At 42.0% G+C, this 25,528-nt stretch overlaps 5 protein-coding genes across 8 annotated transcripts in view; 2 read left to right on the top strand and 3 right to left on the bottom strand.

Annotated features, from left to right (window-relative positions):
• Window positions 1-250: 250 nt before the first annotated feature.
• Window positions 251-2,575, bottom strand: mcl1a (MCL1 apoptosis regulator, BCL2 family member a). Its single transcript, XM_057354729.1, has 3 exons — window positions 2,006-2,575; window positions 872-1,122; window positions 251-627 (listed from the first exon to the last, which is right to left on the bottom strand). The coding sequence occupies exons 1-3, from the start codon at window positions 2,421-2,423 to the stop codon at window positions 511-513; spliced, it is 786 nt and encodes a 261-aa protein (XP_057210712.1). The 5' UTR covers window positions 2,424-2,575; the 3' UTR covers window positions 251-510.
• Window positions 2,576-4,729: 2,154 nt separating this feature from the next.
• ensaa (endosulfine alpha a) lies at window positions 4,730-8,511 on the bottom strand. Its single transcript, XM_057354730.1, has 3 exons — window positions 8,333-8,511; window positions 7,322-7,435; window positions 4,730-7,053 (listed from the first exon to the last, which is right to left on the bottom strand). The coding sequence occupies exons 1-3, from the start codon at window positions 8,375-8,377 to the stop codon at window positions 6,883-6,885; spliced, it is 330 nt and encodes a 109-aa protein (XP_057210713.1). The 5' UTR covers window positions 8,378-8,511; the 3' UTR covers window positions 4,730-6,882.
• A 920-nt stretch (window positions 8,512-9,431) lies between these two features.
• golph3l (golgi phosphoprotein 3-like) lies at window positions 9,432-15,977 on the top strand. The gene is made up of 5 exons (XM_057354727.1): window positions 9,432-9,552; window positions 9,877-10,044; window positions 11,213-11,344; window positions 12,985-13,099; window positions 13,419-15,977. Exons 2-5 carry the CDS (start codon window positions 9,883-9,885, stop codon window positions 13,850-13,852), a joined length of 843 nt encoding a protein of 280 aa, XP_057210710.1. The 5' UTR covers window positions 9,432-9,552; window positions 9,877-9,882; the 3' UTR covers window positions 13,853-15,977.
• A 3,659-nt stretch (window positions 15,978-19,636) lies between these two features.
• gpd1c (glycerol-3-phosphate dehydrogenase 1c) lies at window positions 19,637-22,340 on the top strand. The gene is made up of 8 exons (XM_057354720.1): window positions 19,637-19,770; window positions 20,039-20,216; window positions 20,876-21,016; window positions 21,097-21,235; window positions 21,339-21,451; window positions 21,553-21,786; window positions 21,869-21,975; window positions 22,089-22,340. The coding sequence occupies exons 1-8, from the start codon at window positions 19,727-19,729 to the stop codon at window positions 22,183-22,185; spliced, it is 1,053 nt and encodes a 350-aa protein (XP_057210703.1). The 5' UTR covers window positions 19,637-19,726; the 3' UTR covers window positions 22,186-22,340.
• A 174-nt stretch (window positions 22,341-22,514) lies between these two features.
• Window positions 22,515-25,528, bottom strand: part of ctss1 (cathepsin S, ortholog 1) — a 13,991-nt gene continuing 10,977 nt past the window's right edge. For all 4 annotated transcript variants that reach the window (XM_057354716.1, XM_057354718.1, XM_057354719.1 and 1 more), the window contains 4 exons: window positions 25,225-25,449; window positions 24,768-24,933; window positions 24,560-24,665; window positions 22,515-23,072 (listed from right to left, as the gene is read on the bottom strand). In XM_057354716.1, coding sequence (XP_057210699.1) covers window positions 22,976-23,072; window positions 24,560-24,665; window positions 24,768-24,933; window positions 25,225-25,449 — 594 coding nt within the window. In that variant the 3' untranslated portion in view covers window positions 22,515-22,975. The remainder of the gene's footprint in view (window positions 23,073-24,559; window positions 24,666-24,767; window positions 24,934-25,224; window positions 25,450-25,528) is intronic.

Here is a 25,528-nt window from a genome sequence, read left to right as displayed (position 1 = left end):
GACAATCGATTACATTCACTACAATGATAAATTGTTTAAAGTGCATATTTTTGGTGTCTAGAAGTAAAGTCAAACGAAAGCTGGCTCATCTTACCCCGCACTACTACACAAGGGCCACGAGGACCTTCAGAAATCACATTACCCATCATGCACTGCAGCCAATGGCAGAGCTCAGACTCTTTCCACGTTCTGTAGGAAGTTCACTACAAACACGGACCTCTGCTGTGCATGTTCAATAAAACACACAAACTTTGAGGAATTTGATTTTTATTACAAAAATACTCTCAACCAAAAAGTATAATCTGCATTCGTCTTGTGAAGAGCACAATCTGTTAGGCTGATGAGCGGCGTCAGGTTCTGGCGGGGTGTTAAGCGCATGTCCGGCTCAGTGCCTCAGAGTCCAGCGAGAGCACACTGCAAGTGTTTTCTCTACATCTCACGCCCCCCCCCCCCGAATTTCAGAGGCCGCTGGTAAAATACAGAATCACCACGTAAGTGCTCAGGTTAATATCACCGAATGAGGAACGCGAGACCTGCGCCGATACTTGCCACCCCGGCAAAAGCCATTAAAGCGTTCCGAACGACCGACTCCACGTCCTCCACTCGGAAAAACTCCACAAACCCGTGCTGTAGAGACAGAGAAACAAGGATTAGTCATCATGACTTTCTAAACGTAACGAAAACATACAGAGAACAGCATCAGGTTTAGATGATAAACTCAACTCTTCACGTGTGCGTGCGTGCGTGCGTGTGTGTGCGCTGAATTATGCAGGAGAGGAAACACAAGCTGTTCTCTGAGAGTGTGCGTGCGCGCGCGCGAGACAGATTTTCCTTTCAGTCAAACAGACGTGACACACTGAACTCAACTCACCCAGCCCTTGTTACTGAGGAGCCAGTCTCGCTGTTCTGAGATCAGAAAGGAAGAGATGTGTTCTGCCACTCGGTCTACACAAATCTCCTTCTGCAGCTCTTTGAGCCGGACGCACACCACGGCTCCGAACGCCACCAGACTCGTGATACGACCCCAGTTTGTGCTCCCGTCACTGAACATCTTGTGTGCGATGCTGCTGATGAAGTCCATGTCATCAGACTGAGAGTCCAGCTGTAACCGCTGCGCCATTCCTGAAAACACCAACACAACACAATGATCTCAGTCCTCACAGCCTCATGTTCATTCACACCGATTCAAGACATTGCTGATCTGGACCAAGAGAGTCAAAGTCATAATCAGTGAAGGTATTCATACAGGCCATAACCAATGTTTGTTCATCTATGAGCTGATGAGAGCCGTTATCTGCTTCATCAGAACAAGATATGTTGATCATCAAACACTGTCTGAACATTTCTCAAAATATCTCCACTTAAGCAAGAGTCACAGGTTTACAACCACATAAACAAATGAGCTATTTTGACTTTTGCTGAACTGTCTCTTTAAGAGTCACCCACATGTGACGTCAGTAAACGTGAATGTTATTACAGAAAACAGTGTCGAGTACATCATGTGTTCACTGCTGTTTAAATAGTTTCTACATGACAACAACACAACGTTTGTTTTCATTTGTGACACACACTCATAGGACTCCCTCTCTCTCTCGGGCGCGCGCGCGTCTCTCTCTCGCTCTCGCTCTCTGTGGCATCTGATTAAGCGGAACTCGAGCTGTTCCGAGAATTGCAGTGACAAACTCTGCGGTTTAGCTCGATAAAACCCCCGAGAAATATATCTGCCATCTGTTTATACATCAACTCAAAAATAATGTTTCGATTGACCATTTAATGCGGTTTATGAAATAACGTTAATTCCAGCTTTAAATACAGTAATCTGTAGATTTCACGACGTTCAAGTATATATATAAATATAATGCGAAATGTAGAAAGAACCCACTGGCGCGTTCCGAAAGCACTTAAAAGTAAGCACCAAGCAGTCCAACCGGTCGCCGCCGCTTTAGGAGCGCGCATATCTTTGTTGGTGGTAAATACCATGAACGCGCTTGTGCGCGTGTTTTACCTTTGTATGTGATCCGATGCTTCTCGAGAATGTCGTCCACGACGCGTCTGAGCGTGGGTAACGCGGGATGAGTGTTCCTGCCCGGTGAGCACATTCCCGTATGTGTCCTGTAGAAGTCCACGAGAAGCTGTCGAGTGTCGCGCTCGAGCTCAGCAGAACCGAACTCCTGCGGGTCCGGAGTTGAGGGCAGAGAAGCGTCAGCCGCAGACACGAACCGCCCGTCCAGATGTAATCCCTTCAGGCCGTTTGTTCCGGGCCTCCGCGGTTTGGACACGGGTTCTATCTCTTCCGCGTACCCGTCCAGCTCGTCCTCGGTTTGGGTTTTGAGAAGCGCGTGCCTGGGTAGTGGCGCCGTGTGCGCGCCCTGGGCGAGAAGACTCAACGCGGCTGTTCGTCGTAATGTGACACTCAGACTCATGTTAACGCAAAAAAAGAGATTTACAGGTTAAATAGGAATTAAACAATTAAGTTAAAGCCTCGAACGGGTGAAATTGGTTAAAATTTAGCCTCAAACGACAAATGTTCCAGAGTCTGTAATGGTCGACACTCTTGACTGGGAGTGAAGCGGAAGTAGCTTAGAATGCTGACGTATATATATACTGGATGACGCTGTACGTCGTGCGTCACGGAGGAGTTTTTCTCCGCTCTATATATGGATTTCCTTTCCAGAAGTTCCAAGGTTTATTTCTAGCCTATGCACTTTTTCTTTTTTTAATTAAACTAATAGTTTATGTAATTAAAGTCAAAGTAAGGTCATGTTTATGAAAAGAGCGCTCAGAAAGTCCAGAAAGAAAACGAGCTTTGCCTTCATACAGAATAAAAACAAGAATAACACGTTGATTGCAGTTAAGATTATTATTAAAGTCCAGGTTGAATTCACACCAATCTAATCAAATACAGGGAGGAAACTATATATTGTGTGTGTGTATGAGAGAGAGGGGTGATCAGCCAGTATGTAAAACATTTCACCTGATACTGTCTAACACACACAGAGAGAGAAAGAGCGCTCTGACTCACTGTCAATGCAGTCTCGACCCTTCACCTGCTTCTTCTTACATGAACAATGTGGGTCAGAATGAAGTTCAGGGTCAAACTGACATTTATTATGGAAATGTTGCTTTTGCATTTCATCAGCGGTGTAGTGTTGTTTTCTTTCTCTCTGTCACCTTCAAACATCTAAACAAATCTACTTCACTGTAAACTCTGTGAAAAATGAAACCAGCATCACATGATTGAATCTTGTCATTTTTCTCAACTCTGTCATCTTCTCTTTCTGAATTCATTAATTCTTGTAGCTGTATTGTTGCATTAGCAGCACAAAGGTCATAGGTTTCATTTAAAATATACAGCTTGACTGCACTGTACGTCACTTTAGATCAAAGCATCTGCCAATAACACACTCAGTTTCTGCCAATCTCATATTAATCTTGAGTACCTATAGAGTAGTATGGCATACGTTATATCTTCAAAGAGTCTTTAGTTTGATCACATTTATAAAAGCCCATCCCGAGGTAGGGAGAGATTACGCCAGCTCCGGCTGAACATCCTGTGCCATCCTCCTGCGAGAGCCTGCGGACCGACTGACCATCCCAGCTCCATCTCGGGCAATTCCATCCCCACCCAAGAGCAAAGACGAACTACTTGTCACATTAATGCTAAATTTACAACACTTAGTATTTAATGCTAAACTTACATCACATGACAGCAGTTTGAACTCAGTTACATTATGCCATCACTATTTTCCCTGCTTATAACACTCCTCTGTTGTCTGATGTCCATCACAAAATTGTCATGGTTCCGCCCTCTCTTGTCATGCTTTTTGAGTCTTGAGGCAGAATCATGACAGACCCACATGTTTTGTGTGGAGAGAAGCATATTATTGTCTGTCATGACATAATATGCATTCTCTCCGGTGCCCGTCTCCGTCCCTGTGCAATCTCCCCTCGTTAACGTTTCCCTATTTAGTGTCCCTGTTTCCCTCACACCCTGTCGGTTCATTGTGTTTGTTAACGTCACTGTTACACTCGTTCGTGGCTCCTGTTTACTACTGTGTAATTCGTGTTTTGTTTTATTATTAAGAATTCCTGTTTTTGCCCCATTGTGGGTTTTGTTTTGTGTTTACCTTTAATAAAAGGTTTTTTGTTAACCCCTTGTTGCCTGCGCGTGGGTTCTCTGTCCCAATCGTGACAAAAATAAGACCAAATTAGACATAAAAAGTTTCAACAAAAGAAATGTCCTAAATCACAACTAATAAGCTCTCCCTATTCTTCATAAACATTTACTGAGTAACTTTTAAGAACTAAAGCACAAGCACACAATGGCCTGCATCATCGAAATACATTATCCCTGCATAACTATTGATTCACTATAAGTTCGTGTTGTTGACATTATGCACGTATGCGCCGATTGCCAACAAAACACAGACACATGACTTAGTTTGACGTACTGCGTGCTCATGTCCGGCATCTTTAAGCGTTGGGACTGCTCCATCTATCAGTTTCAAACCATCTCCAAATCTCATATCCAGCGTTTATATGACATCCATCACTGAAATGGCGTGAACAAACAAACACACCTCGACTCCTCTCACTATGGCAAGAGTAACCAGCTGCAGCTGCAGGCCCATACATACGCGGGTCTCGCTCGTCAGTTGACGCGTGGGCGGGCTTTTCCGGGAGAATTGCCCAATAAGGGACTAAGAAAAGTTGTTACGTAACGGTTTTTAATGTTCGAAAAAAACTTTCTGAAACCTATATGAATGCTGGGGGAGTGTATTGAGCACAGAAACACTATGTCATACATCCAACTGGTTTTTTGATAAGTTGACCATGTTAAGCATGAGAAGAATGCATGAAAAAGCGTTTCATGGCCGCTTTAAGATTGACAGAGTAATGCCAGGTGAGACATTGAAATGATAGTGAAATTAATGGTTGAAATCGAACGTTGATGCTTATATTTTGAGATTTTGGGGAAGAATGATTTCTTTCTATTATCTTTTTGAAAATGGAACACTTTAAATTATTTTCTCAGTCATTTTTGGTGCATTTCTCAAGTCGCGCTTGACATTTGCAAAGCACATGAATGCTGTTAGATGAACAGGACAGTCAGAATGTTGAGTCCTGTCGTCTGTCTACTGTGTGACTTCACGGTTTTGATGATAGTGATGGAAAGGCACAATTCTGCACATTTATTAGTCTACTGTATGTGAGATTCTGGACAGGATTCACTTTTACTGGTTACAATGTTATAAGCAGTATAATAGACTTGATGAAGGTGACATATAATGAATTAATAATGTCGGAAAGAGCAGAAGATTGTAGATAATTTCAGCAGCTCAGCGCATGCATGTTAGCAATGAGCCGGTGTCAAATCTTTATTTTACAGTAATTGCTGATACTTTTATCACACTGCAGAGTTACATTATGAATTACAATAATAATAATATGAATGAATATAATATTTACAGTAGTTAAATTTGCGGTAACAACATCGTGCAAATGAATGATGACGATAAACACAAACAGTATTGAATACAAGTCTAGTCAAGAACACGAGGGTGAATGGGTTTGACTCTCAGAGAACACGTGTACTGATAAATGTTTACTCTGAATAAAGTGCAAGTCATTTAGGATAAAGCATCTGTCAAATACATACATGTGCATATAACATGACTTGTGTCAGTGAGTGATGAACTCTGCCACCTGCTGGACATGATGTGTGTACTCCACGTGTCACCTCACGTTATTAATGTCGCTGAAAAGCAAATGATTACATTTCTATTTAGTTAAAAGATAACCGGTGCGGTGCTTGATTCCCACACATGAACTGTGATCTTACTCTGAAAGTGTCCAGTGTGACATGAAACTATAACTGATGTCATTTACAGATGTTTCATCCCAGCCACACACAACTCAGAGCACAGATGTCAAATTCATTTCAAACACTGCCAAGAAGTCTCTGTACATGTAACAACAGATGAATGACATCACTGCTCTCCCATAACGCGCTGAAGTGATGATAATGATGATGCAAGTGTTTGAAGATGGCATCAGAATGTGTTCTAGAGCTAAAGACGAGAGAACACACAGGTAAACGGACTGTTCCGAGTACAGAAAGGAACAGGTTTGATCATCTTCTGATATGCGTGTGGTGGAGTATCAGAAGGTAAAGCACCAAAAACCCTTCTGACGTCTGGACCGTGTGCTGGGAACGCGTGTATCCACAACCAGTATCTGGAAACTTCTTATGATTCCCAATCCTAGCTATTATATCTCACTCTGTTTGAAATGTTCTGATCATTCTGCAGTTAGAAATATTGAACACTTGCAGGTTTACAGCACACGTTGAAATCTTATTTTTGCCTAGTTTCAAGACAATTTAGGTAAGTTTAATATTCTTTTTTTATGACAGTTCTTCAGTCTGCCCAGATTCTCATTCTATTAAAACATGTTGATGCATTGTTTAAACTGTAAAGAATTTATATTTCCTGGTTGTGTTCCTGTATGTCATGTCATATTGCTTTTAAATAAAAATGTATTACAGTCATTTCATAATCCTACAATAGGCTTTGATTTCTTCAGAACTTCTTTATCGTTTAACCTCAACGTGTCTTATTGACATTGACAGCTTAAAAGAAAAAACAAACATAAAAACTACAGAGAAGACAGAAATCCATCAGTTTGTGTTCAGCGTCGTACAGTATAACACGTAGAGTCCATATGAGGTGGATAAATCAGCTTTCGTGCTGCATGAATCAGACTGGATCTGTGTGTGTGATGATCAGATGATGATGATGATGATGATGATGATGATCTTCTGTTCCTGCTGGAGAAACACGCAGAGGCGTGAACCCAGAACAAACGCTGCAGCGTGTGTGTTTATCCGGCCAGTTTGCTGGTGAGTAATGTGGTTTTCCTCTGAGGCAGATCCTGCGGTGTGAGGATGTGATCTCCTGTCACCAGGTTCTTATCAGGTCCAGCTGTCACTAAATGTTTGCTCTTCATCTTGGCCTTTGCCATGTTATAATCGCCTGAGTCAAAGTACTTTTGCTGAAAGATAAAAGAGGACGAGCTTCAGATGAATATTGAGTCAATGTTTAGAATCTGCAGTCAAACGTTCTTTTATGTTGTTTGTCTAGATGACACCTCAGCACAGTCTGGACACGCTGTCACGAGGTGCGTCACACAAGACGTGCGACTTCTTTCGTTTTTAGAATAAAAGAGTTCTCATGTGGCTGGAGACATGTTGACTACAGGCTTTGAAAATCACATAAACTCAGTCACGAACTGCTCGTGTAGTGCAAAGCGTGTGACTTACTCCTTTCTGTAGTTTTTTCATAAGAAAGTCCGAACCGCTGGACTTGTGGCTCAAATTTGGATATTTTGCCTTCAGTTTTGCCTCTTCATCCAATACTGGATTACAGCAATCCTCCTGCACACGATTCAAAAAGCTTTATTGGCATGATACAATAGTTTTCACATTGCCAAAGCACAGAAACATCCAATATAAACATTTTACACAAATACAGGTTAAAAGAAAAGAGAAAAAAATAAGAGGTTTATAAGTATCAATACACATCAATATAAACAGAAAAATGCAAGGTACTGATGTTAGTCTCAGTAAGAGTGACAGGATCCTGTCGTCTAGTGTCAGTTTGTGTGGGTTTGTTTGTTTCCCATGTTGTGCTTCTGTTGTGTTGGTTGTTGTTTTGTCGTGGCAGGACATGACGTATCTTGCAGCAGGTTTGTTTGAGTTTATTGGGTTTTCTCCCAGTGTGTATGAAAGCTTGTCCTTTCTTCACTCTGGTTTGTCAAGTAGGGAAAAAATGTTTCTCTGACGTGTGTGTGTACTTTGGGCATGATGTTAAAAAGTGAAGCTCTGTTTCCATTTGATTGTGTGTGCAGCGTGGACACGCCCGTCTTCTCTTGGTGTCCATGTGTGTCTGCCCGTCTCTGCAGTGAGTCTACATGGTCAAGACGGTTTCTGCTTTGTTCTCAGGTTTTCTGTTAGTTTGTATTCTCTGTTTAATGATCAGTTTACTGTACAACAGCAGCAACACGAAAGAGAGGACAACAACACTAGCGCGCGTGTGCGTATGTGTGACGCAGAACTGATGCACCAATCACAGCGAAGAAATTCTGACAGCGGGCGGGACCACAGCGAAGTCACGACTTTATCCTGTGGCTGTGCTTTCTCAAAAGCGGCACATAACCGTCATTAATAAATGAATGAATCTTGCACGTGTGTGTGTGTGTGTGTGTGTGTGTGTGTGTGTGTGTGTTGTATCACACATGTTGTTTGTTTTATTATTGATGACAGTAATCGTACCTGGTTCTCTTTAGACGACAGCGTCGTGTTCGTGTCCTGGTTCATGATCCCGCAGCATAAACACTCAAAATAAAACCCTTCACTCCGCCTGAAACAAGAAATGCGGCTTTCATGCAGCAGTCACGATTTTTGTTGTCCTGCTCAATCTTGCTCACACTAAAATGGCGAATGACATGACTGTCGTCATCGGAGTGGGCGTATTCTTCACGCAATAACGGACAGCCGAAGTGACCAATACGGAGCTCCGTAACACAACCGAGAAAAGTGTGCTTCACAGAAGTCATTTTTGTTTTATTACAAATGTGTATTTGTATTATAGTATTGTGATGTTTAAAGCAACTATACACGAATAAGAGATCAATGCCATATATTTCATATTTGATTTCACGAATCGATTGTGCGTCAAAGAAGAGTCGAATGTCAAGCGCGCTCCCTAGCGGCCACTGATGATTACTGCGTTTCATCTTTATTTGTTTACACATTTGTTTGATGTAAAGATTGTATTTAAATGAAAGAATTCGGGGAAAAGACTACGTAATTTGTTTTGCTTTAGAATCTGTGCATGAGGGTTTTAACCTTCAATGCAGCAGCATTACACCTCAGATCCCTTCAAATCTGAGTTTAGTACAAGAGGAACAAAGCACAATAATCAGACACAAGCACAAATCTGCAATTAAACATTTCACATTTGGACTTAAAACTCCTTCATGATTATAAATAATATGTAATATAAGGTGACGATTGCTTATATTACATTAGCTGTAGTTCCGTGGTTAGAGCATGGCGCTAGCAACGCCAAGGTCATGGGTTTGATCCCAGGGATTGCATGCACATATTAGATACAAATGTATAGTATCGCTTTGGATACATGTAAATGTAAAAACAAGGATGACATTTGACATAATTTACAATGGAATTATTTATAAAGTAAAAACACCCAAATTCTCTAGAGTCTGTAAAACTCACAAAAAGGGCAAAAGGTTATCGCTTAACAGTCGTTATTCTAGGCATCCGGAGCGTGGATGTGAATCCTGGATCCGGGTTACGCAGGTGCTGACGTCAGACTTCGCGGTACCTGTGTTTACAGCGCGTATTCTGATTGGCTGCTATGTTTCAGAGGCGTGTCCTCGGGTGAACAACAGGTGTACGCACGGGGAAGTGAACGCAAGAATCTCAATCTGCGCTTTATGAGAGTTTGGCGGTGATAAACGGCTCGTGTGGTAAGTTTTAAGTCGTCTTTTAACGTGTTCATGTAAGAGATCGTGAAACATACAGTTGTTTTCATGAATAAATTCCAATGGGCCAATCAAAAGTGGAGTGTAAACTTCTGTTTGCTGAAATCTGTCCCAAGAACGCTGAATGTTTATTAATCCTTTCATTTTTAAAGTGACAGTAACGTAATAACTCAGGAGTGTTTTCTCATGTGTGTGTCATGTAAGACAAGAGCGTGTGCAGGAGATCAGTGTGGTTCTGGGTGAGAGTCTGATGTGTGTTGTTGGTATAGTTGTGATCTTCACGAATGTTAACTGAGGTTCTGTTTGCAGGACGGTATGACCACACTGACAAAGCGGAACCGGCGCGTGGAGGCTCCAGCGGAGCAGAATGAGGTCAGAAGAGACCCTGATGACGAGGAGGAGGAAGACACAGACTCAAAATCACTGAGACTCACACTGATGGAGGAGGTCCTGCTGCTGGGAATCAAAGATAAAGAGGTTTCACCTGATTCTATTTAAACCTCACCTTATCTTTACAATGTAATGAAGACGGTATTCTGTCTTTTGTCCTCATGCGGATAGTCACGCCCGCACACACACACACACACACACACACACACACACACACACACACACACACACTGGTCTGGTCTGGTCTGGTAAGACTGGTCAGGAGGCGGTGAAGTGTTGTGTAGGTGTTAAGCTGCTGTTGTCTTCTCGATGTTTTAGAAAAATCTTGTTAAACCGGTTAAACATGTGAGAAGAATGTCAGTGTGAGCGAGTGAGTGAGGTCGAGCTGCTCTGTTCATCACAAACGCTCACTATACAGCAGACAGAGAGCTTCACAGTGAAACACAGACTGTAAACTGAAGTCTGTGAGACGGGTTGATGGTTATATTGATGGATTATGACTGAGATGGAATATCAGTGTGTGAACTAAGCAGGTGTGTCCAGTGTCCACACACAGTTATACCTAAAGCTGTTCTTGTGTCAGATCTCAGTGTAAACTTACTTGTTACCCGGTGACTATAAAGTTTCCTTTTGAACTTTTATTACAGCCATGCCTGGGTGTCATCAGTCTGTGTACATATGTTTACAGTTTAGTTTGTCTTTATCATCCCTTCAGAGAACTTCATTCCCAGAATGAATGCAGAAAGTTTTAAATTAGGACTCATACGTAGTCCAGTAATTAGAATGAGTTGTTTATTAAAAAACAGGTCTCTGATGTGTGTGTGTGTGTGTGTGTGTGAGGGAGGGAGGGAGAGATCAAGCACAGATGTCTGACGTGTCAAAGCTTCTTCATAGTTCATGTGACAAATGACCAAACAACACGGAATAAAGAAGGAATAATCTGTCACATGTTTTTATAAACCCACGTGACCGTCTTCCTTTTGTGGATCCAGAGAAGAGAATCTTTGAAGCTTTTCTTCCTAAATGTAAATGTTTACTGACACTATCAGTGAAAGACGGGGTTGAACAACACAACAGCGTGAGAAAACGATGACTGACAACATTTGTGGTCATTTCTTGAACATAATGGATCTTGTTGGTACCATCATGCGAACGTTTTACAAGTCAAGGCGATTTTCTTCACTATATGAACTGTGTAACATGTCGAGATTCACATCAGGTATGTGTTAAGTGTTGTGTCGTATGTGAACTGTAGGGCTACACATCGTTCTGGAATGACAGCATCTCATCGGGGCTGCGGGGTTGTATGATGGTGGAGCTCACGCTGCGTGGACGCATTCATCTGGAGCCTCAGAGCACACGCAGGAGGAAGCTGCTGGACCGCAGGGTAACGCGCGCGCGCACTGTGTGTTCTTCACAACCTTGACGTGATATCACATTAACATGCAGTTGTTAGAATGATCCTGGTACTGTGCTGCTCTGGGGTGCGTTTCCCGAACAACGACATAACTCGCTGGTTGACCACCATAGTACGATGCATCATTGGGGAAATTAACGATGTAGTTACGACTGTTTCCCGAAACCGTGGTAACTCTGTCGGAGATCAATCGTTTGAACCAAGTTCGTTCAGTAATCTAGTTGATGACGCCACACAGCTGGAGGAGTAATGACGTCTACTAATAAATACGTTCAGATCGAATTAATGTCACATTCTTGCTGTAAATAACATACATTGCATTTATGGGCTACTTTTGTTATCCTATTTTTGTTATCTGTTCTTTTGTTTCACGATATTTATATATTCATTTATAAGTGTCCTCCTACGTCATTCCGCCCAGGGATTCCCCAGGGTCCTAGCGCATGCGAACTTTTAACAACAGCGCTTTATTTCCTCGACAAACTTAAAGATGTCCAATTAAATTTGTATATATTTCGAGTGATGGATAGGGAATGCACTGCATGTTGTTTGCTTACTTTGATCAAAAGCTTGATGCATGTTGTTATGTCCTTAGTAGGAAGCAATGAGGAGGCATACGGAAATCAAGACTACTTTTATTAAAACAATTAAGTAGTCGCAGGTGGAACACTTCTCTCCTTCCTTCTCCTATCTCCGCATACACACACATAACAGCAACCTCTACTGCCACCTACTGGTCAACATGCACAGAAGAACACAACACATGTAAGCCTAGTTGTCATAATAATAAGGAACGATGCTTCTAGCCACAGCTCTAGACCTGTAGTTCCAACCACGCAACTTTGCGATGCTGCTTTGCGATTGATCGTTGAGACGATGGTTTTGGGAAACACTTAAATCGTTGAACTATGCTGGAACGACGGAACTTGCGACCATAGTTGGCTCACGATGCTTTTGGGAAACGCACCCCTGGATGGTTGTTAGACGGCTGCTCTCTGTGATGATCTATATATATATATATATATATACATACATACATTCTGTGTGATCATTCTCGTCATTTAGAGCAGGGGTGTCCAATGTCGGTCCTGGAGGGCCACTGTCCTACAGAGTTTAGCTCCAACTTGGCTCAACACACCTGTTTGGAAGTTTCTAGTCTGCTTTGTGAGACCTTGATTAGCTGTTCAGGTGTGTTTGATTAGGGTTGAAGCTAAACTTTGCAGGACACTGGCCCTCCAGGACTGACTTTGGACACCCCTGATTTAGAGCAACAAACCTGACTCTTTTTTTTATTTCAACTTATTCAGAGAAAAATAACTCAGTGTTGTGATCTAAAGTATTATTGGTTATCTAAGATATGATTGATTAAAAGTTTGTAAATTAGAAACAACAACAGCAGTGAAAGCTCTTAACGGGCCATTCTGTGTATTAAAATGGTCTGGTATGGTGACAGACTCTTTTTAAGATTTCTTTTACATTTCAGTGGGAATAGAATGTATTAATATTTTTCTGAATTAATTGTTTCTCTTCTCCACCCTAACCCCTGCTGCTGGTCATCTTGGCCACGCCCCTCCCCTGCTGGTCCTCTTGGCCACGCCCCTCCGCTGCAGGTGCTGGTGAAGTCATCTGCTCCCACCGGTGATGTTCTGCTGGATGAAGCTCTTAAAGTCATGAAAGAAACGGAGCCGGCGGAGAACGTCGCCAACTGGATTGAACTTCTCACAGGTTCCACAGACACGATGTTTGATTCAAAACACATCACTCATGTAGAACACACAAATATTAAAAACATGACACTGTTCGTCACAGTGCATTATGGGATTGTTTTTCTGCTGTAGTATTTGGACAGGATTGATTTTGGCGTCTGTGGTTCAGTACAGTAGTTCAGAAGCTGTTTCTGTAGACAGATCAGACGAGCAGAGCTATAAGACTGGAATAGAAAAGAAAAGGACAAAAAGTACAACAGCAAACATGTGAAAGTTCCACAAGCCACCTCATCATCTTCATTTATATCCCTTTGATGATGTTGTTTTGTGTGTGCCAGGTGAGACCTGGAACCCCTTGAAGATGCACTTTCAGATCCGTAACGTTCGGGAGCGTCTGGCTAAGAATCTGGTGGAGAAAGGAGTTCTGAGCACAGAGAAGCAGAACTTTCTGTTGTTTGATATGACCACGCATCCTGTAACCGACGGCAACGAGAAGACGCGTCTGGTGGAGCGACTGCAGGAGAGTCTTCTGGAGCGCTGGACCAACGATTCTCGTCGGATGAATCACCAAACGCTGGCGCTCATCGTTCTGGCTCACACGTCAGACGTGCTGGAGAACGCTCTGTCGGCTCTTCCAGACGAGCGCTACGACACCGCCTCCTCTCGTTCCAGGAGTCTGCTGGACGCCGATCCTGACACGGAGAGTGCCAAGGTCACGACCCTGGTGGAGGAGATGATCTGGGCCGTGCTGGCGGCTTTCAATAAATCCTGAGGGACCATCGACCCTGCAGCAGAGACTAAATCACGTGACCTCACCGCGTCATGTGTCTGAACTGTCGATCTGATTCACAATCACCACCTGCATCTTTAATTCAGTTATACACACTGTCTTCCGTCATCCTGACGTCATGGGGCTTTCTGATTGGCTTTTAAATGCCTGAAGTAAGGGCTGTGGTAACAGGAGTAGTTCACTTCGAAATGAGTCATTTTTATTCCTACTGTGGAAAGTCAATGGCGGCTTATTTTGAAGTGAACTTCTCCTTTAACAAACTCGAGGGCCCGGTTTCACAGACACTGCCTAGCTTAAAACCGGACTATGTCTTTGTCTAATTAAGATATTTATGTCGCTTTTATAAAATGCCTTAGAAGAATACATTACTGGTGTGCAGACAAAACAATGGCACTGATATATATTACAAGACAAGTTATATTCAGTTAAAACATGTCAATTTTTGTCTGGGACTAGCATTAAAGTCGGCATGAAATTAAAAATGTCAATTCAAATTGATTTGCACAGTGTTGCGGTGTTCATTGTAAGTTATTTATCTTTTAAAAAATTCATTTGCACTTGTAATCTTTAATCAAAAATGTTAAGCTCCTCCCCCCTCAAAATGACCTCTCTTCACTTCTGGTCAGGAGGGTGGGGCTGCAATGACTGACAGAGTGCAAAATGGATTACAAATCTGACTCCATTTTATTGGTAGCACCCAACTTTCAACGATCCAATCAGTACTCGATGAACGAAATCAAGCCCCGCCCTACATTTTTCCTCATTTCAGAAGTCGTCTCACTCAGAAATACGTCAGGATACAGAAGAAACAACAATCGCTACTTCCATTTTATGCCAACTTTAGGCCTTGTCTGTGAAAGCGGGCCAAGATGTTTTCATTCTTAATAACGGCGGTTGCTAACAAGTTGCGACAAAGAACAACAGAATAAAGTTCATAAGAGTTGGTGGTGGTGACGTTGAGCGCCTGCTGTATAGTTCACGTCTAGGCCGAGGTTAGCTTTTTTATTTCTGCTGATTGTATTTAGGCTTGGACTTTCAGAAACGTTGTGTTCATTTGTGAAGATAGTCCTGACAGAACGGAAGTGAGTATCATAACTTTTCTTGATCACAGAGCTTTTATTTTTGCCATAATCCAGTTTGCAGCAGACTGACAGTTGAAGGGGAGGAGTTAACGGATGCTCCGCCCAAGCCGTCTTAACGTCATTTAAAATGGATAGTCTCTAGAGGGCAGAAGTGCATTTTCAGATTTAAACTGAAGATTATGAGGGCACACAAACTTTATAAAGAGAATGACCCACACTGATAAACTATAAACGCTTGATTATTTCATGAAAAATAGGCATTGTCATTTTTTATTTCACAGGGACTTTAAGAATCTGTTTGACAGAAAAATGTCTTAAATCCTGTGTTGTCTATGTGGACAGCTCACAAAGGTGTGTAACAGAGGGTTCATAAACGTTGTGTGTGCTTGCGTGCGTTTATTTAAATAACTTCAATGATTATTAGAGACACTGGATTCAAGTTGATCAAATGTTCTGTTTGTATTTCAAATGAACACTGCTGTTATAGAGGTTCGTTCTGGGGTAGTTTTTGTCTTTTGTCTTTAGTTGAGTGATAGAAGCGTCACGGGTTATTCAGAAATGTCCTCTGCAGCTGTCAGACGTGTTTCAGACGCTCAGATGAATGGAAATGGGTGCAGTGTTAACAGACGCACGCGTGTTATAGAAGTGCAGGACCAGTTTGCTTTGTGTCTACAGAGACTTGAAGGAAGGTGGAGATGAAGTAAAAACATCCTTTGTTTCAGTCTAATAAAGGTTCAACCTGATGTTTTATGTTGTGTTCATGTTAATCTTTAAAGCACTTTTCACAAATACAAACTATACGCTCTGTGTTAGTTTCAACCCAGAATGCACTGGCCTGACCGTTGGGTTGTAAATGAATCTATGCCGGCTCGATTTTTACTGCAGTATCTCTCAATGAGACGGGCTGTGTTTATTGGCCAAGACAATTATCCCAGCAGACTATTGATGGGATTAACAAAAGGGTGTGTGTGTGTGTGTGTGTGTGTGTGCGTGTGTGTGGTCAAAGTTCAGTCTCAAGACAATGAAGAAGTGAAATGATGAAATCAGCAACACATGATCACACGCGTGATGATGAGACACGTGTGTATTTAACCCAGAACATGATTGTTTAGGATTTACTCTTGCTGTAAGCACAGATCTTAAAGACCTACAGATTTCTTATTTCTTTCTTGCAATCATTTTGTGGTTGCTTCTGCTAAAAGAACAGCTTAAAATCAACTGGTTTGCTGGTCTCTGTTGGTTTAATCTGGTCTCTTTAAAACCAGTGAAAGTCCAGGCGAGTAAGAAAGCAGTTGTTTAGGAAGTGAACGCATGTTTTTTGTGAATGTCTCAGTGTTCAGACTCTCTGGTGGATTCAGAGTTTAGTGTTTGTTCAATCGTCCTACAATCCTACAAAGTTTGCCGTCTCCCCAAACCGTGTCTTTTATCCCTTTTTCACATCCATCATGCGTGTTTATTTGCCTTGAAATAGAACATTTGTTCATATAGACTGACATTTTTCTGATGTTTAGACTCTATCAACAAGGGTTTAGTCAAATATAAACAGATGGTTCTATATATTTGTAACAAATACGTTTTCTGAGCATTTTTATGTCACATCCACAACACAAAATGTCACGTCCATAATTGCCCACTGATATATTTTAAAGGCATAGTTCACTCAAAAATGAAAATTCTGTCATCATTTACTCACGCTCAGGTTGTTTCAAACTTGTATAAATTTCTTTGTTCTGTTAAACACAAACTAATTTTCAGCTCTGTGACATCATCCACTACCATAGTAGGAAATAAAAAATAGTATCTATTTTTTGTTCTGTTGAACACAAAGTGAGATATTTTGAACAGTTCTGGGGCACCTTTGACTACCATTTAATTCTTCCTACTAATGATGTCACAGAATTGAAAATGGCTAAAATTCTTCCAAATATCTTTCTCTGTGTTCATCAGAACAAAGTCATTTATATAGGTATGAAATGACATGAGGCTGATTAAATGATGACAGAATTTTCATTTTGGGGTGAACTGTCCGTTTAAGATGTGTCAGTGTGACTTGTATTCGATCAAGACGTCTCTAACATTTAAGTTAGTCTGGGACTGGAAACCCGGTCATAAGATTTTTCATAAGATTGTCAGAACCCCAAATATCAAACACCACATAAAACATCGCACATTTAAGTTACCTTCACTAGAATAGAACTGTATTTGGACAGAAAAGCATCGGGACGTCCATTTCCACGAGCACAACTCGTAAGGCTATAATGATATTGTCAGGGGTGCACATAAGTTTTTCTATCTGGTTCTCAAGAGAGCACCTGGAGATTCGGTTTGGTGCTCACATTGCACATAGTGTGACAAATTATATTTACCTATTAAAAATAAAAGTAAAAAAGTAGTTACTTTTTAATGAACAATAAACAAAATAATAAAGTGGGATACTACTATATTTATATTACTTTAAAGTACACTTAAAATACAATGGTAATGTATTTCTTCTTGTTTTTCTTTTTACATTAGTAAATATGAATTTTCAACACCAATTTTGAAACCTAAAACGACAACCTTTTTGGTTTTTGGCAGGTTGCTGGGAAGTGCACTTGCGAGCGCACATGGAGACTTGCGAGAGCGCATTCTTGTCATACGAGCGCGCGAATCTCTCCGCTCGCACGCCGATTTCCTTTGCTCGTGCACAAAACTGGACGCGCGCTTTCAACTATACGCTGCTCTCTTATGAATTGTCTCTCCTCTCGCTCAGTGAGCGTGTGCGCACTCAAAATGCGTTCCGTGCGTCCACGAATCCTTCGGTACTCTTGCTCTCGAGAGGTCCTCCTGTGTGTTCCAGGCATTATAGGCTGTCAAAAGTAGTCAACCAATCAGGGATAGGCTTCCACGGCGGGCCAATGAAAACGCGACCTTGTACATGGCATCTTATTGGTTGAAAGTGACTCGACGTTTTCAACGAAGCGAGATGGATCCACCACGTTCTCAGGTAACAATATTAATATATTTGATGCAACATTATTAGTCAAATGTGTATTAGAAATGAACGGGGCATTAGGATGCTTTGTAGGCTACATATAAACGTCAGTTTAACTACCATGTTATTCAGACAAAACAGGCCAACACCCTCAAGTTCATGTGGTCCTCATGCATGTCCTACACTAAACATAATATTGTCAAAATAGTACTAAAGTGATTACCGAACAATTTAGATTGGTGTCTTAAGTTAGCTTTATTCTAAAATAATATTTACTACAAGTAACGGTACATATCAAAACAATAATAGCACTGGAGCATTTGGAAATATCATATAATATTCTATACCTATTTGGTTATGCATTTAATGCGTTTGCAGACAGACACTGTAAGTGTTCTGCATTCAGTGTTCCAGAAGTTCAGGGCACACAACTGAACTTCTATGCAATATACCAAACGCTCCCTTACCGTTCATTTCTAATATACATTTGATTAATAATGTTGCATCAAATATATTAAAATTGTTACCTGAGAACGTGGTGGATCCAGAGGCATATTAAGACCTCATGGTGCCCCCCATCCACCCACCTACCCACACGCAAGAATCCACTCATTAAAAGATTTATATATTAAAAGATTTTATAAGAATGAAACTCAGCAATTTACAATTTACTATTTTACAAGAATTACACATTAACATGACACTTTTGTAGAAAAGAACACGAAAAACAACTCTTTTCATCAAGCATTTTTAACAATTAGGCCTACTGTAGTTAAGAGGTGGCGTTTTCATTGGCCCGCCGTGGAAGCCTATCCCTGATTGGTTGACTACTTTTGACAGCCTATAATGCCTGGAACACACAGGAGGACCTCTCGAGAGCAAGAGTACCTAAGGATTCGTGGACGCACGGAACGCATTTTGAGTGCGCACACGCTCACTGAGCGAGAGGAGAGATAATTCATAAGAGAGCAGCGTATAGTTGAAAGCGCGCGTCCAGTTTTGTGCACGAGCAAAGGAAATCGGCGTGCGAGCGGAGAGATTCGCGCGCTCGTATGACAAGAATGCGCTCTCGCCTTGTAATAATGCGCTCGCGACATTTGTCATTATAATAACGCCATAGCAGCGCAGTTCCAGTCATTCACAGAGGCTGCGCGCGCCGCCCGCGTGCTTCTCTAGTCACGACAGCAGAACCAACAAAGGCGGAGCTACCAATACTCCGTTTTTCATCATTTACACCGTTTATCACCGGGAACAAACGACATATCAGTGGTTTTAGCAGCATTCAGTACAAACGGAAATCTTATCCAGTATTACATTTAGTCGGTCTAAAACAGTGATTGTGCATCAAAAGGTTTCAACCATGTCAGTACGCAAATGAGCGTTCTAAACTTATTTACAGAGCGCATTTTTAATTTTGGTCGCGCATGCGCACCTGCGCACCACTTATGTGTATCCCTGGATATTGTGATGTAATAAACAATAAATTAGAAAATTGTAAGCTCATAATTTTATACTAACAGTTTGTGCAGAACTCTTTCTATTCCAACACGACAAACTGACTCTGCGCACAAAGCAGGATTGAAATAGAAATGATTCATGATTCAGAGGAGAAACCTGAAACATCATTAAGACGGAATTCAGGAGACAAATACAGACATGTTTGTCCCGCCCTACACACACTGGAGATACGATGTTGGACTCGGGCGTGTCAGGAAGTCAAACACACACACACACACACACACACACACACACACTGTCAGTTTGTGTCGGACTGAAGGATCAGAGAGAGTTGTGAACGCGATGCCTGGAAGACAGAAAGTGTGTATTGTTGGTTCTGGAAACTGGTGAGTGTTTATATTCCACAATCATTCACTTTTATATTCATGTCACTTGAGATGTTTTAGTTTCGCTGCTTTACGCGACTCACAGGTAGACGTTGCAATAAAAACGCAACTACGACGCCCCCACGCGCGCGGTGAAGAGCCATGCGTTCAATACACCGCACAACAGACTGTTCTACTGGAGATACGCGTGTGTCATTCAACGCGTGCGCGCGTGTTTCTGATGTGCGTATTTGTGATGTTTGTTCATCTGTGTGTGTGTGTTGTTCAGGGGTTCTGCGATCGCTAAGATCATCGGTCACAATGTAAAAGCTTCGAATCGTTTTGATCCTGTGGTGAAGATGTGGGTTTATGAGGAGATGATCGATGGAAGAAAACTCACTGAGATCATCAACACGGAACACGAGAACGTCAAATATCTGCCCGGACACAAACTGCCCAAAAATGTGGTGTGTGTGTGTTCTGACGACATTACTGGAATATGACTGAATGATTCAATCTGACTGCACGCGCGTAAACCTGCACAAACATCATATTCATGTCAGATATGAACAAGGGTTGTTAAAGTGACGCACACACATGTCTGGTTTATTATCTCTGTGGGGACAGTCCACAGGCGTAATGTTTTTATACTGTACAAACTGTATATTCTATCCCCTATCCCTAACCCTATCCCTAAACCTAAAGATCATAGAACACTTTTGGCATTTTTAGATTTGTAAAAAATATTGTTCTGTACAATTTATTAGCTTTTGTGCTCATGAGGACCTCAATTTTGGTCCCCACAGTGACACGAGTCCCCATGTGTTGTGTGTATTCAGGTTTAGGTCCCCACCGGGATATACAAACATGAACACACACTTTGCACAGACTTTCAGCATGAACTTTACACTCTGACAATTACACAAGATCATTTATTATTATTGCTACACATTAATAACAAGTTACAGTCGAGAGAGAGAGCTCATGATGCACAATACATGATGAAATGTGAACTTTGTTATCATTGCACACAGTTGTGAATCCAGACAGTCCACACACGCACGCATGCACGCACAGTGTTCTGGAGTCTTGTGCGTCTGATCTGAGATGTGTGGTGTTTGGACAGGTGGCAGTTCCTGAGGTCACAGAGGCGGCGGCCGGCGCAGATCTCCTGGTGTTTGTCATTCCTCATCAGTTTATTGGGAAAGTGTGTGATCAGATGAAACCTCACATCCAACCTGGAGCCATCGGCATCTCCCTCATTAAAGTATGACTGTCAAAAACATTTCTCAGATGACCTTCTGTTTGAAAATAAAGTTTGTGACGAGCAGTGTGTGTGTGTTTTAGGGTATAGATGAGGGTCCGCAGGGTCTGACCCTGATCTCTGACATCATCAGATCAAAACTGGAGATCCAGGTCTGTGTGCTGATGGGAGCAAACATCGCCAGCGAGGTCGCTGAGGAGAAATTCTGTGAGACCACCATCGGTATTAAGAGCAGAAATAAACACCAGCAGATCACATGACCAGACCTCGTGTGTCTCCGCGTGTTCATGTGTGTGTGTGTGTGTGTGTGTGTGTGTGTTATCAGGAGCCACTAATGAACACAACGGTAAGATCTTTAAAGAACTTCTGCAGACTCCAAACTTTCGCATCACAGTGGTGAAAGAGAGCGATACAGTGGAGCTGTGCGGAGCGCTGAAGGTAAACACACACACACACACGTTTGTTTGTGTGTGGAGGATTATTATTATTTAATGAGTGATGTGACGGACGACTGAAGAGACGTGTGGCTCCCGTGACAGAACATCGTGGCGGTGGGCGCTGGTTTTTGTGATGGTTTGGGGTTCGGTGATAACACTAAAGCCGCTGTGATCAGACTGGGGCTCATGGAGATGGTGGCCTTCACCAAACTCTTCTGCCAGAGCGCCGTCACCTCGGCAACCTTCCTGGAGAGCTGCGGGGTCGCTGACCTCATCACCACCTGCTACGGCGGACGCAACCGACGCGTGGCCGAAGCGTTCGCTCGCTCACAGAAGGTCAGCACGTGGCAAACACTACAACTCATACTGTACACTGTGTGTGTGATGTTGTGTTTTATTGAATGGTTTGTGTTTTCAGTCCATAGCTGAACTGGAGGCTGAGATGCTGAATGGACAGAAACTTCAGGGCCCTCAAACGTCTGCTGAAGTTTATAAGATCCTTCAGAAGAAAAACATGGTGGACAAGTGAGTCCGTGTGACGTCATCACTATTACATCATCATTATGACATCAGCGTCCTTTAGTGAGCGCATATCTGTGTGTGTGTGTGTGTGTGTGTGTGTGTGTGTTTGTGTGTAGGTACCCGCTGTTTGTGTCAGTGTATCAGATCTGTTTTGAGGGTCGACAGGTGAAGGATTTCATCAGCTGTCTTCAGAATCATCCAGAACACATGTGATGTCATCACAGCACTACACGCACACACACATTCCTTGAAGAAGGGGATCGTGGGTGTGTTTTTAGTATTTCCGAACAAACCTAAGGATTGAGTCGCTGATAAACGCACAGAAATCTTCAACTTTATTCCTGTGGTGTGACATTACATTTGACAGATTTGTAATTTTCACAATAAATACACAGGCTTTATTAAAGAAGTCGTCTCATTTATTTATAACATAAACACAAAACACAGCACAACATTATTGTTTGTTAGACCATGGTCTGTTTGAATACTGGATTCTGATTGGCTGGAAGGTGTGCATTAAAACCCTGTTACGCACGGGTAGCTCCTGTCACTTTGTTTACATTTGAAATTAACTGACAAAATAACTGTAATTTTCACCTGTAAACATCAATAACAGCTTTAACTCGGCAAATGGCCGTGGTATAAGCGGGATAATCCACAGCTAGCCGTGCGTTAAAGGAGTTTAATGCCCTTCGCGTCAGGTGGTTCTTGGCCTCCACGTCGTGCATTAAAACCCTTTTCTCCCATAAGATCAATATCTGTGACGATATCTGATGATGAAATCATGTGTACATGAGTTTTGAGATCATCTGTATGATGCTCAGACAGACAGAATGTGTTTTCTTCTGTTCAGAGCAGTACACACATTTAATTTAACACACCGACAAACATCCTTCATGTTTGTATCTGCTAAAGGCTTCTGAGTTTCTGAGAGTCGACTCAAACCACAGACGCGAACACGAGAGAGACAGATACTCATTACATGATTTCATGAGAGAGAAGTTCATATTGTGGGATAAATGGAAAAGCTGGATATTCCACACATGTTTTTATTTCGTGCTATGCGGATAAATCCATTTTCACCCCAGGCCGTCCCCCAACTGAAGAGAGAGAGAGAGAGCGACAGAGATTTCATAAACATCATCAATAACCACATGTACCACTAGAGGTGAGAAGAGCTCAAACTGAATCTACAGAGTGCTGAACGCCATCATAAGATCAACACATGCCGTTTTTTTCACCTGCTAACAAGCATCGGTCAATACTGAAGCCACATTTTCAGCAAAACAGAAGTCTGCGCAGACCAAACTGTCGATCATTTTTCACTGCTTTCAGACAAAATGCATTTAGTGACCACATTTTTCAAAATTCACAAATACTTTTGTCATTCATACGCTACAACCTGTAAAACACAATATATTTTCAACACATCTGTCAAATGCTAACACACTGCATTCAACATGCTTAAAGACACATTCAAACAGAATGATGACAAATTTCATGCATTTCTGCAGTCATTACTTTAAAATATATTTTACGCATATATTGTATATTTTGTTTTAGAATACGTTAGCAGAAAATGAAATAAAAAGATTTTTTTCTGAAAGGTTTATGACCACTTTACTGTACATGAATGTGAGTGTGGCGTGTGACGACATTTCTCCTGAAGACCGTCAGCGTTGGATGACTGTAGGCCAGTGGTCACCAACCCTGCTCCTGGAGATCCACCGTCCTGCAGACTGCAGCGCCAATCCTGCTTCAGCACACCGGTCTGTCATGATCCAGCAAACCTGAACACCTTGATGAAATAGTTCAGCTGTGTTTGATTGGGCTTAGAGCCGAAATCTTCAGGACGGTCGATCTCCAGGAGCAGGGTTGGTGACCACTGCTGTAGATACTCACATTTTTCAACATGCATTGCCAGAGAAGACATCACATGTGATGTTGATGAGAACTTGTGGCCACATGCGAGAGAGAGAGAGAGACTAGGACCCTCACAGTAATTTACAGTGAACAAACAACTACACATGTTGTTGTGTTAAAAACAGTTCTTTTGAGTTTTTTTACAGTAATTATCATTGCAGCCGTGCAATTTCAGGATTTCTCCCATGTTTTTCCCCTTTTGACTGTAATTGTTATTACTATATTCAAAAAATGAAATTGCAGCAATTCAGATTCAATTTTTATAAAGTACATTCAATAAAGTGAAAAGTGGTGATTCTGTATAAAATACAGATTCATTCAATCTTCAAAAATAAAAGTAAATAATTAATGTAATGTTCTTGTTGGTAGTGTTTTTTAGATCAGTGTGTTATGAATGAAATGTATGTTTTCTGAATGAGAATTGTTGCGAGCTTATGTTGAGACATAGATGAAGTGTTTTGTTGGTCCGAGTGAGTTTCGGAGGTGAGATGAACTGTTGGTCATGTTGCTAATGCAGACTGTGTGAAGAGTTTTGAAAATGTGGCTTCAGTATTGAGACAATGCTTGTGAGCAGTTGAAAAAAACGTAATATAATCAAATATCACACGTTTCAGACTTTAGTGAAGCGTGTGCGTGTGTGTGTGTGTGTGTGTGTGTTCCACACCTGTTTTTCACCAGCCAGTAATCTTGTCCGTGTTCTGAGCCGTAACCCACCACAAGAACCGCATGATTGATCAGCCCAAAACTGCACTTTGGATCATTATAGATACCTGATCAAACGGGTGAATCACACACATGATGATGATGGTGTGCGTGTGTGTGTGTGTGTGTGTGTGTGTGTGTGTGCGCGCGCATGTGTGTGTTTGTCTCACCTCCTCTGTATCGGTGGAAGGAAGCGAGTTTGGCGTTCACACCGACAGAAACAGGTCCAACATTAGCGACAGTTAACTGAAGCGCCGCCTCATCGTGACGTGGAAGAATCCGGAACGCTGAACAGAATCCTCCTCTCCCCGTCACAGAATATCTACACAAACCCTGCTGTAAACATTCACACATCATAACAACAAAATGTTACACAAACATGATAGCATGAGAGGAGATGACTATTTGATGTCTGCTTTTACATCTGCAAGACACATTTTTTAACCGTTTGCTCATCTGCAATTCCTCTCTGAGAGTTCTGCGGTCAGATGTCATCTAGAAGATGAAGAATGTATTAACTGCTATGTCTAAGACGTTTATCAGATGTTTTTATACAACAGATGTTTTCCAGATCTTGAGCAGACGTCTTCCAGATGAACCTGTGCTATCTGGTGTGTGTGTGTGTACCTTGTGTTCATATGGGTAGAAGTTGTTGGAGTCGATGCCGTTGTTCTGGATGATGTAGAGAAAGGCTCGACTCAAGTATCCGCCCCTACAGCCGCGGTTCCCTAAACTTACACTACAGTCCAACAGATTCTGAGCACTCAACGCCACCAGAACTCCAGTTCTCATCTTCATCTGAGCCTCCAGAGCACCAGCAGCACTGAACGCCCAACACGAGCCACACGGGCCCTGAACACACACACACACACCTGTAAACACTCACACACTCTACTGGACTACACACACACACACACACACACACACACAC

The sequence above is a fragment of the Triplophysa rosa genome, linkage group LG16 (assembly GCF_024868665.1).
Source record: "Triplophysa rosa linkage group LG16, Trosa_1v2, whole genome shotgun sequence".
Classification (NCBI taxonomy): Eukaryota; Metazoa; Chordata; class Actinopteri; order Cypriniformes; family Nemacheilidae; genus Triplophysa; species Triplophysa rosa.
This window is presented reverse-complemented; position numbering and strand designations above follow the sequence as displayed.

What these genes read in the sequence shown, in the direction of transcription:
- gpd1c (XM_057354720.1), top strand. Translation starts at nt 19,727, where the DNA reads ATGCCTGGAAGACAGAAAGTGTGTATTGTTGGTTCTGGAAACTG. An exon ending in TCGGCATCTCCCTCATTAAA is followed by an intron (nt 21,017 to 21,096) that starts GTATGACTGTCA and finishes TGTGTGTTTTAG; the next exon opens with GGTATAGATGAGGGTCCGCA. An exon ending in CGTTCGCTCGCTCACAGAAG is followed by an intron (nt 21,787 to 21,868) that starts GTCAGCACGTGG and finishes TTGTGTTTTCAG; the next exon opens with TCCATAGCTGAACTGGAGGC.
- mcl1a (XM_057354729.1), bottom strand. Translation starts at nt 2,423, where the DNA reads ATGAGTCTGAGTGTCACATTACGACGAACAGCCGCGTTGAGTCTTCTC. An exon ending in GCATCGGATCACATACAAAG is followed by an intron (nt 1,123 to 2,005) that starts GTAAAACACGCG and finishes TGGTGTTTTCAG; the next exon opens with GAATGGCGCAGCGGTTACAG. An exon ending in TCCTCAGTAACAAGGGCTGG is followed by an intron (nt 628 to 871) that starts GTGAGTTGAGTT and finishes CTGTCTCTACAG; the next exon opens with CACGGGTTTGTGGAGTTTTT.
- ensaa (XM_057354730.1), bottom strand. Translation starts at nt 8,377, where the DNA reads ATGAACCAGGACACGAACACGACGCTGTCGTCTAAAGAGAACCAG. An exon ending in TGTCGTCTAAAGAGAACCAG is followed by an intron (nt 7,436 to 8,332) that starts GTACGATTACTG and finishes AATCGTGTGCAG; the next exon opens with GAGGATTGCTGTAATCCAGT. An exon ending in TGAAAAAACTACAGAAAGGA is followed by an intron (nt 7,054 to 7,321) that starts GTAAGTCACACG and finishes TTTATCTTTCAG; the next exon opens with CAAAAGTACTTTGACTCAGG.
- golph3l (XM_057354727.1), top strand. Translation starts at nt 9,883, where the DNA reads ATGACCACACTGACAAAGCGGAACCGGCGCGTGGAGGCTCCAGCGGAG. An exon ending in GGAAGCTGCTGGACCGCAGG is followed by an intron (nt 11,345 to 12,984) that starts GTAACGCGCGCG and finishes CCTCCGCTGCAG; the next exon opens with GTGCTGGTGAAGTCATCTGC. An exon ending in CTGGATTGAACTTCTCACAG is followed by an intron (nt 13,100 to 13,418) that starts GTTCCACAGACA and finishes TGTGTGTGCCAG; the next exon opens with GTGAGACCTGGAACCCCTTG.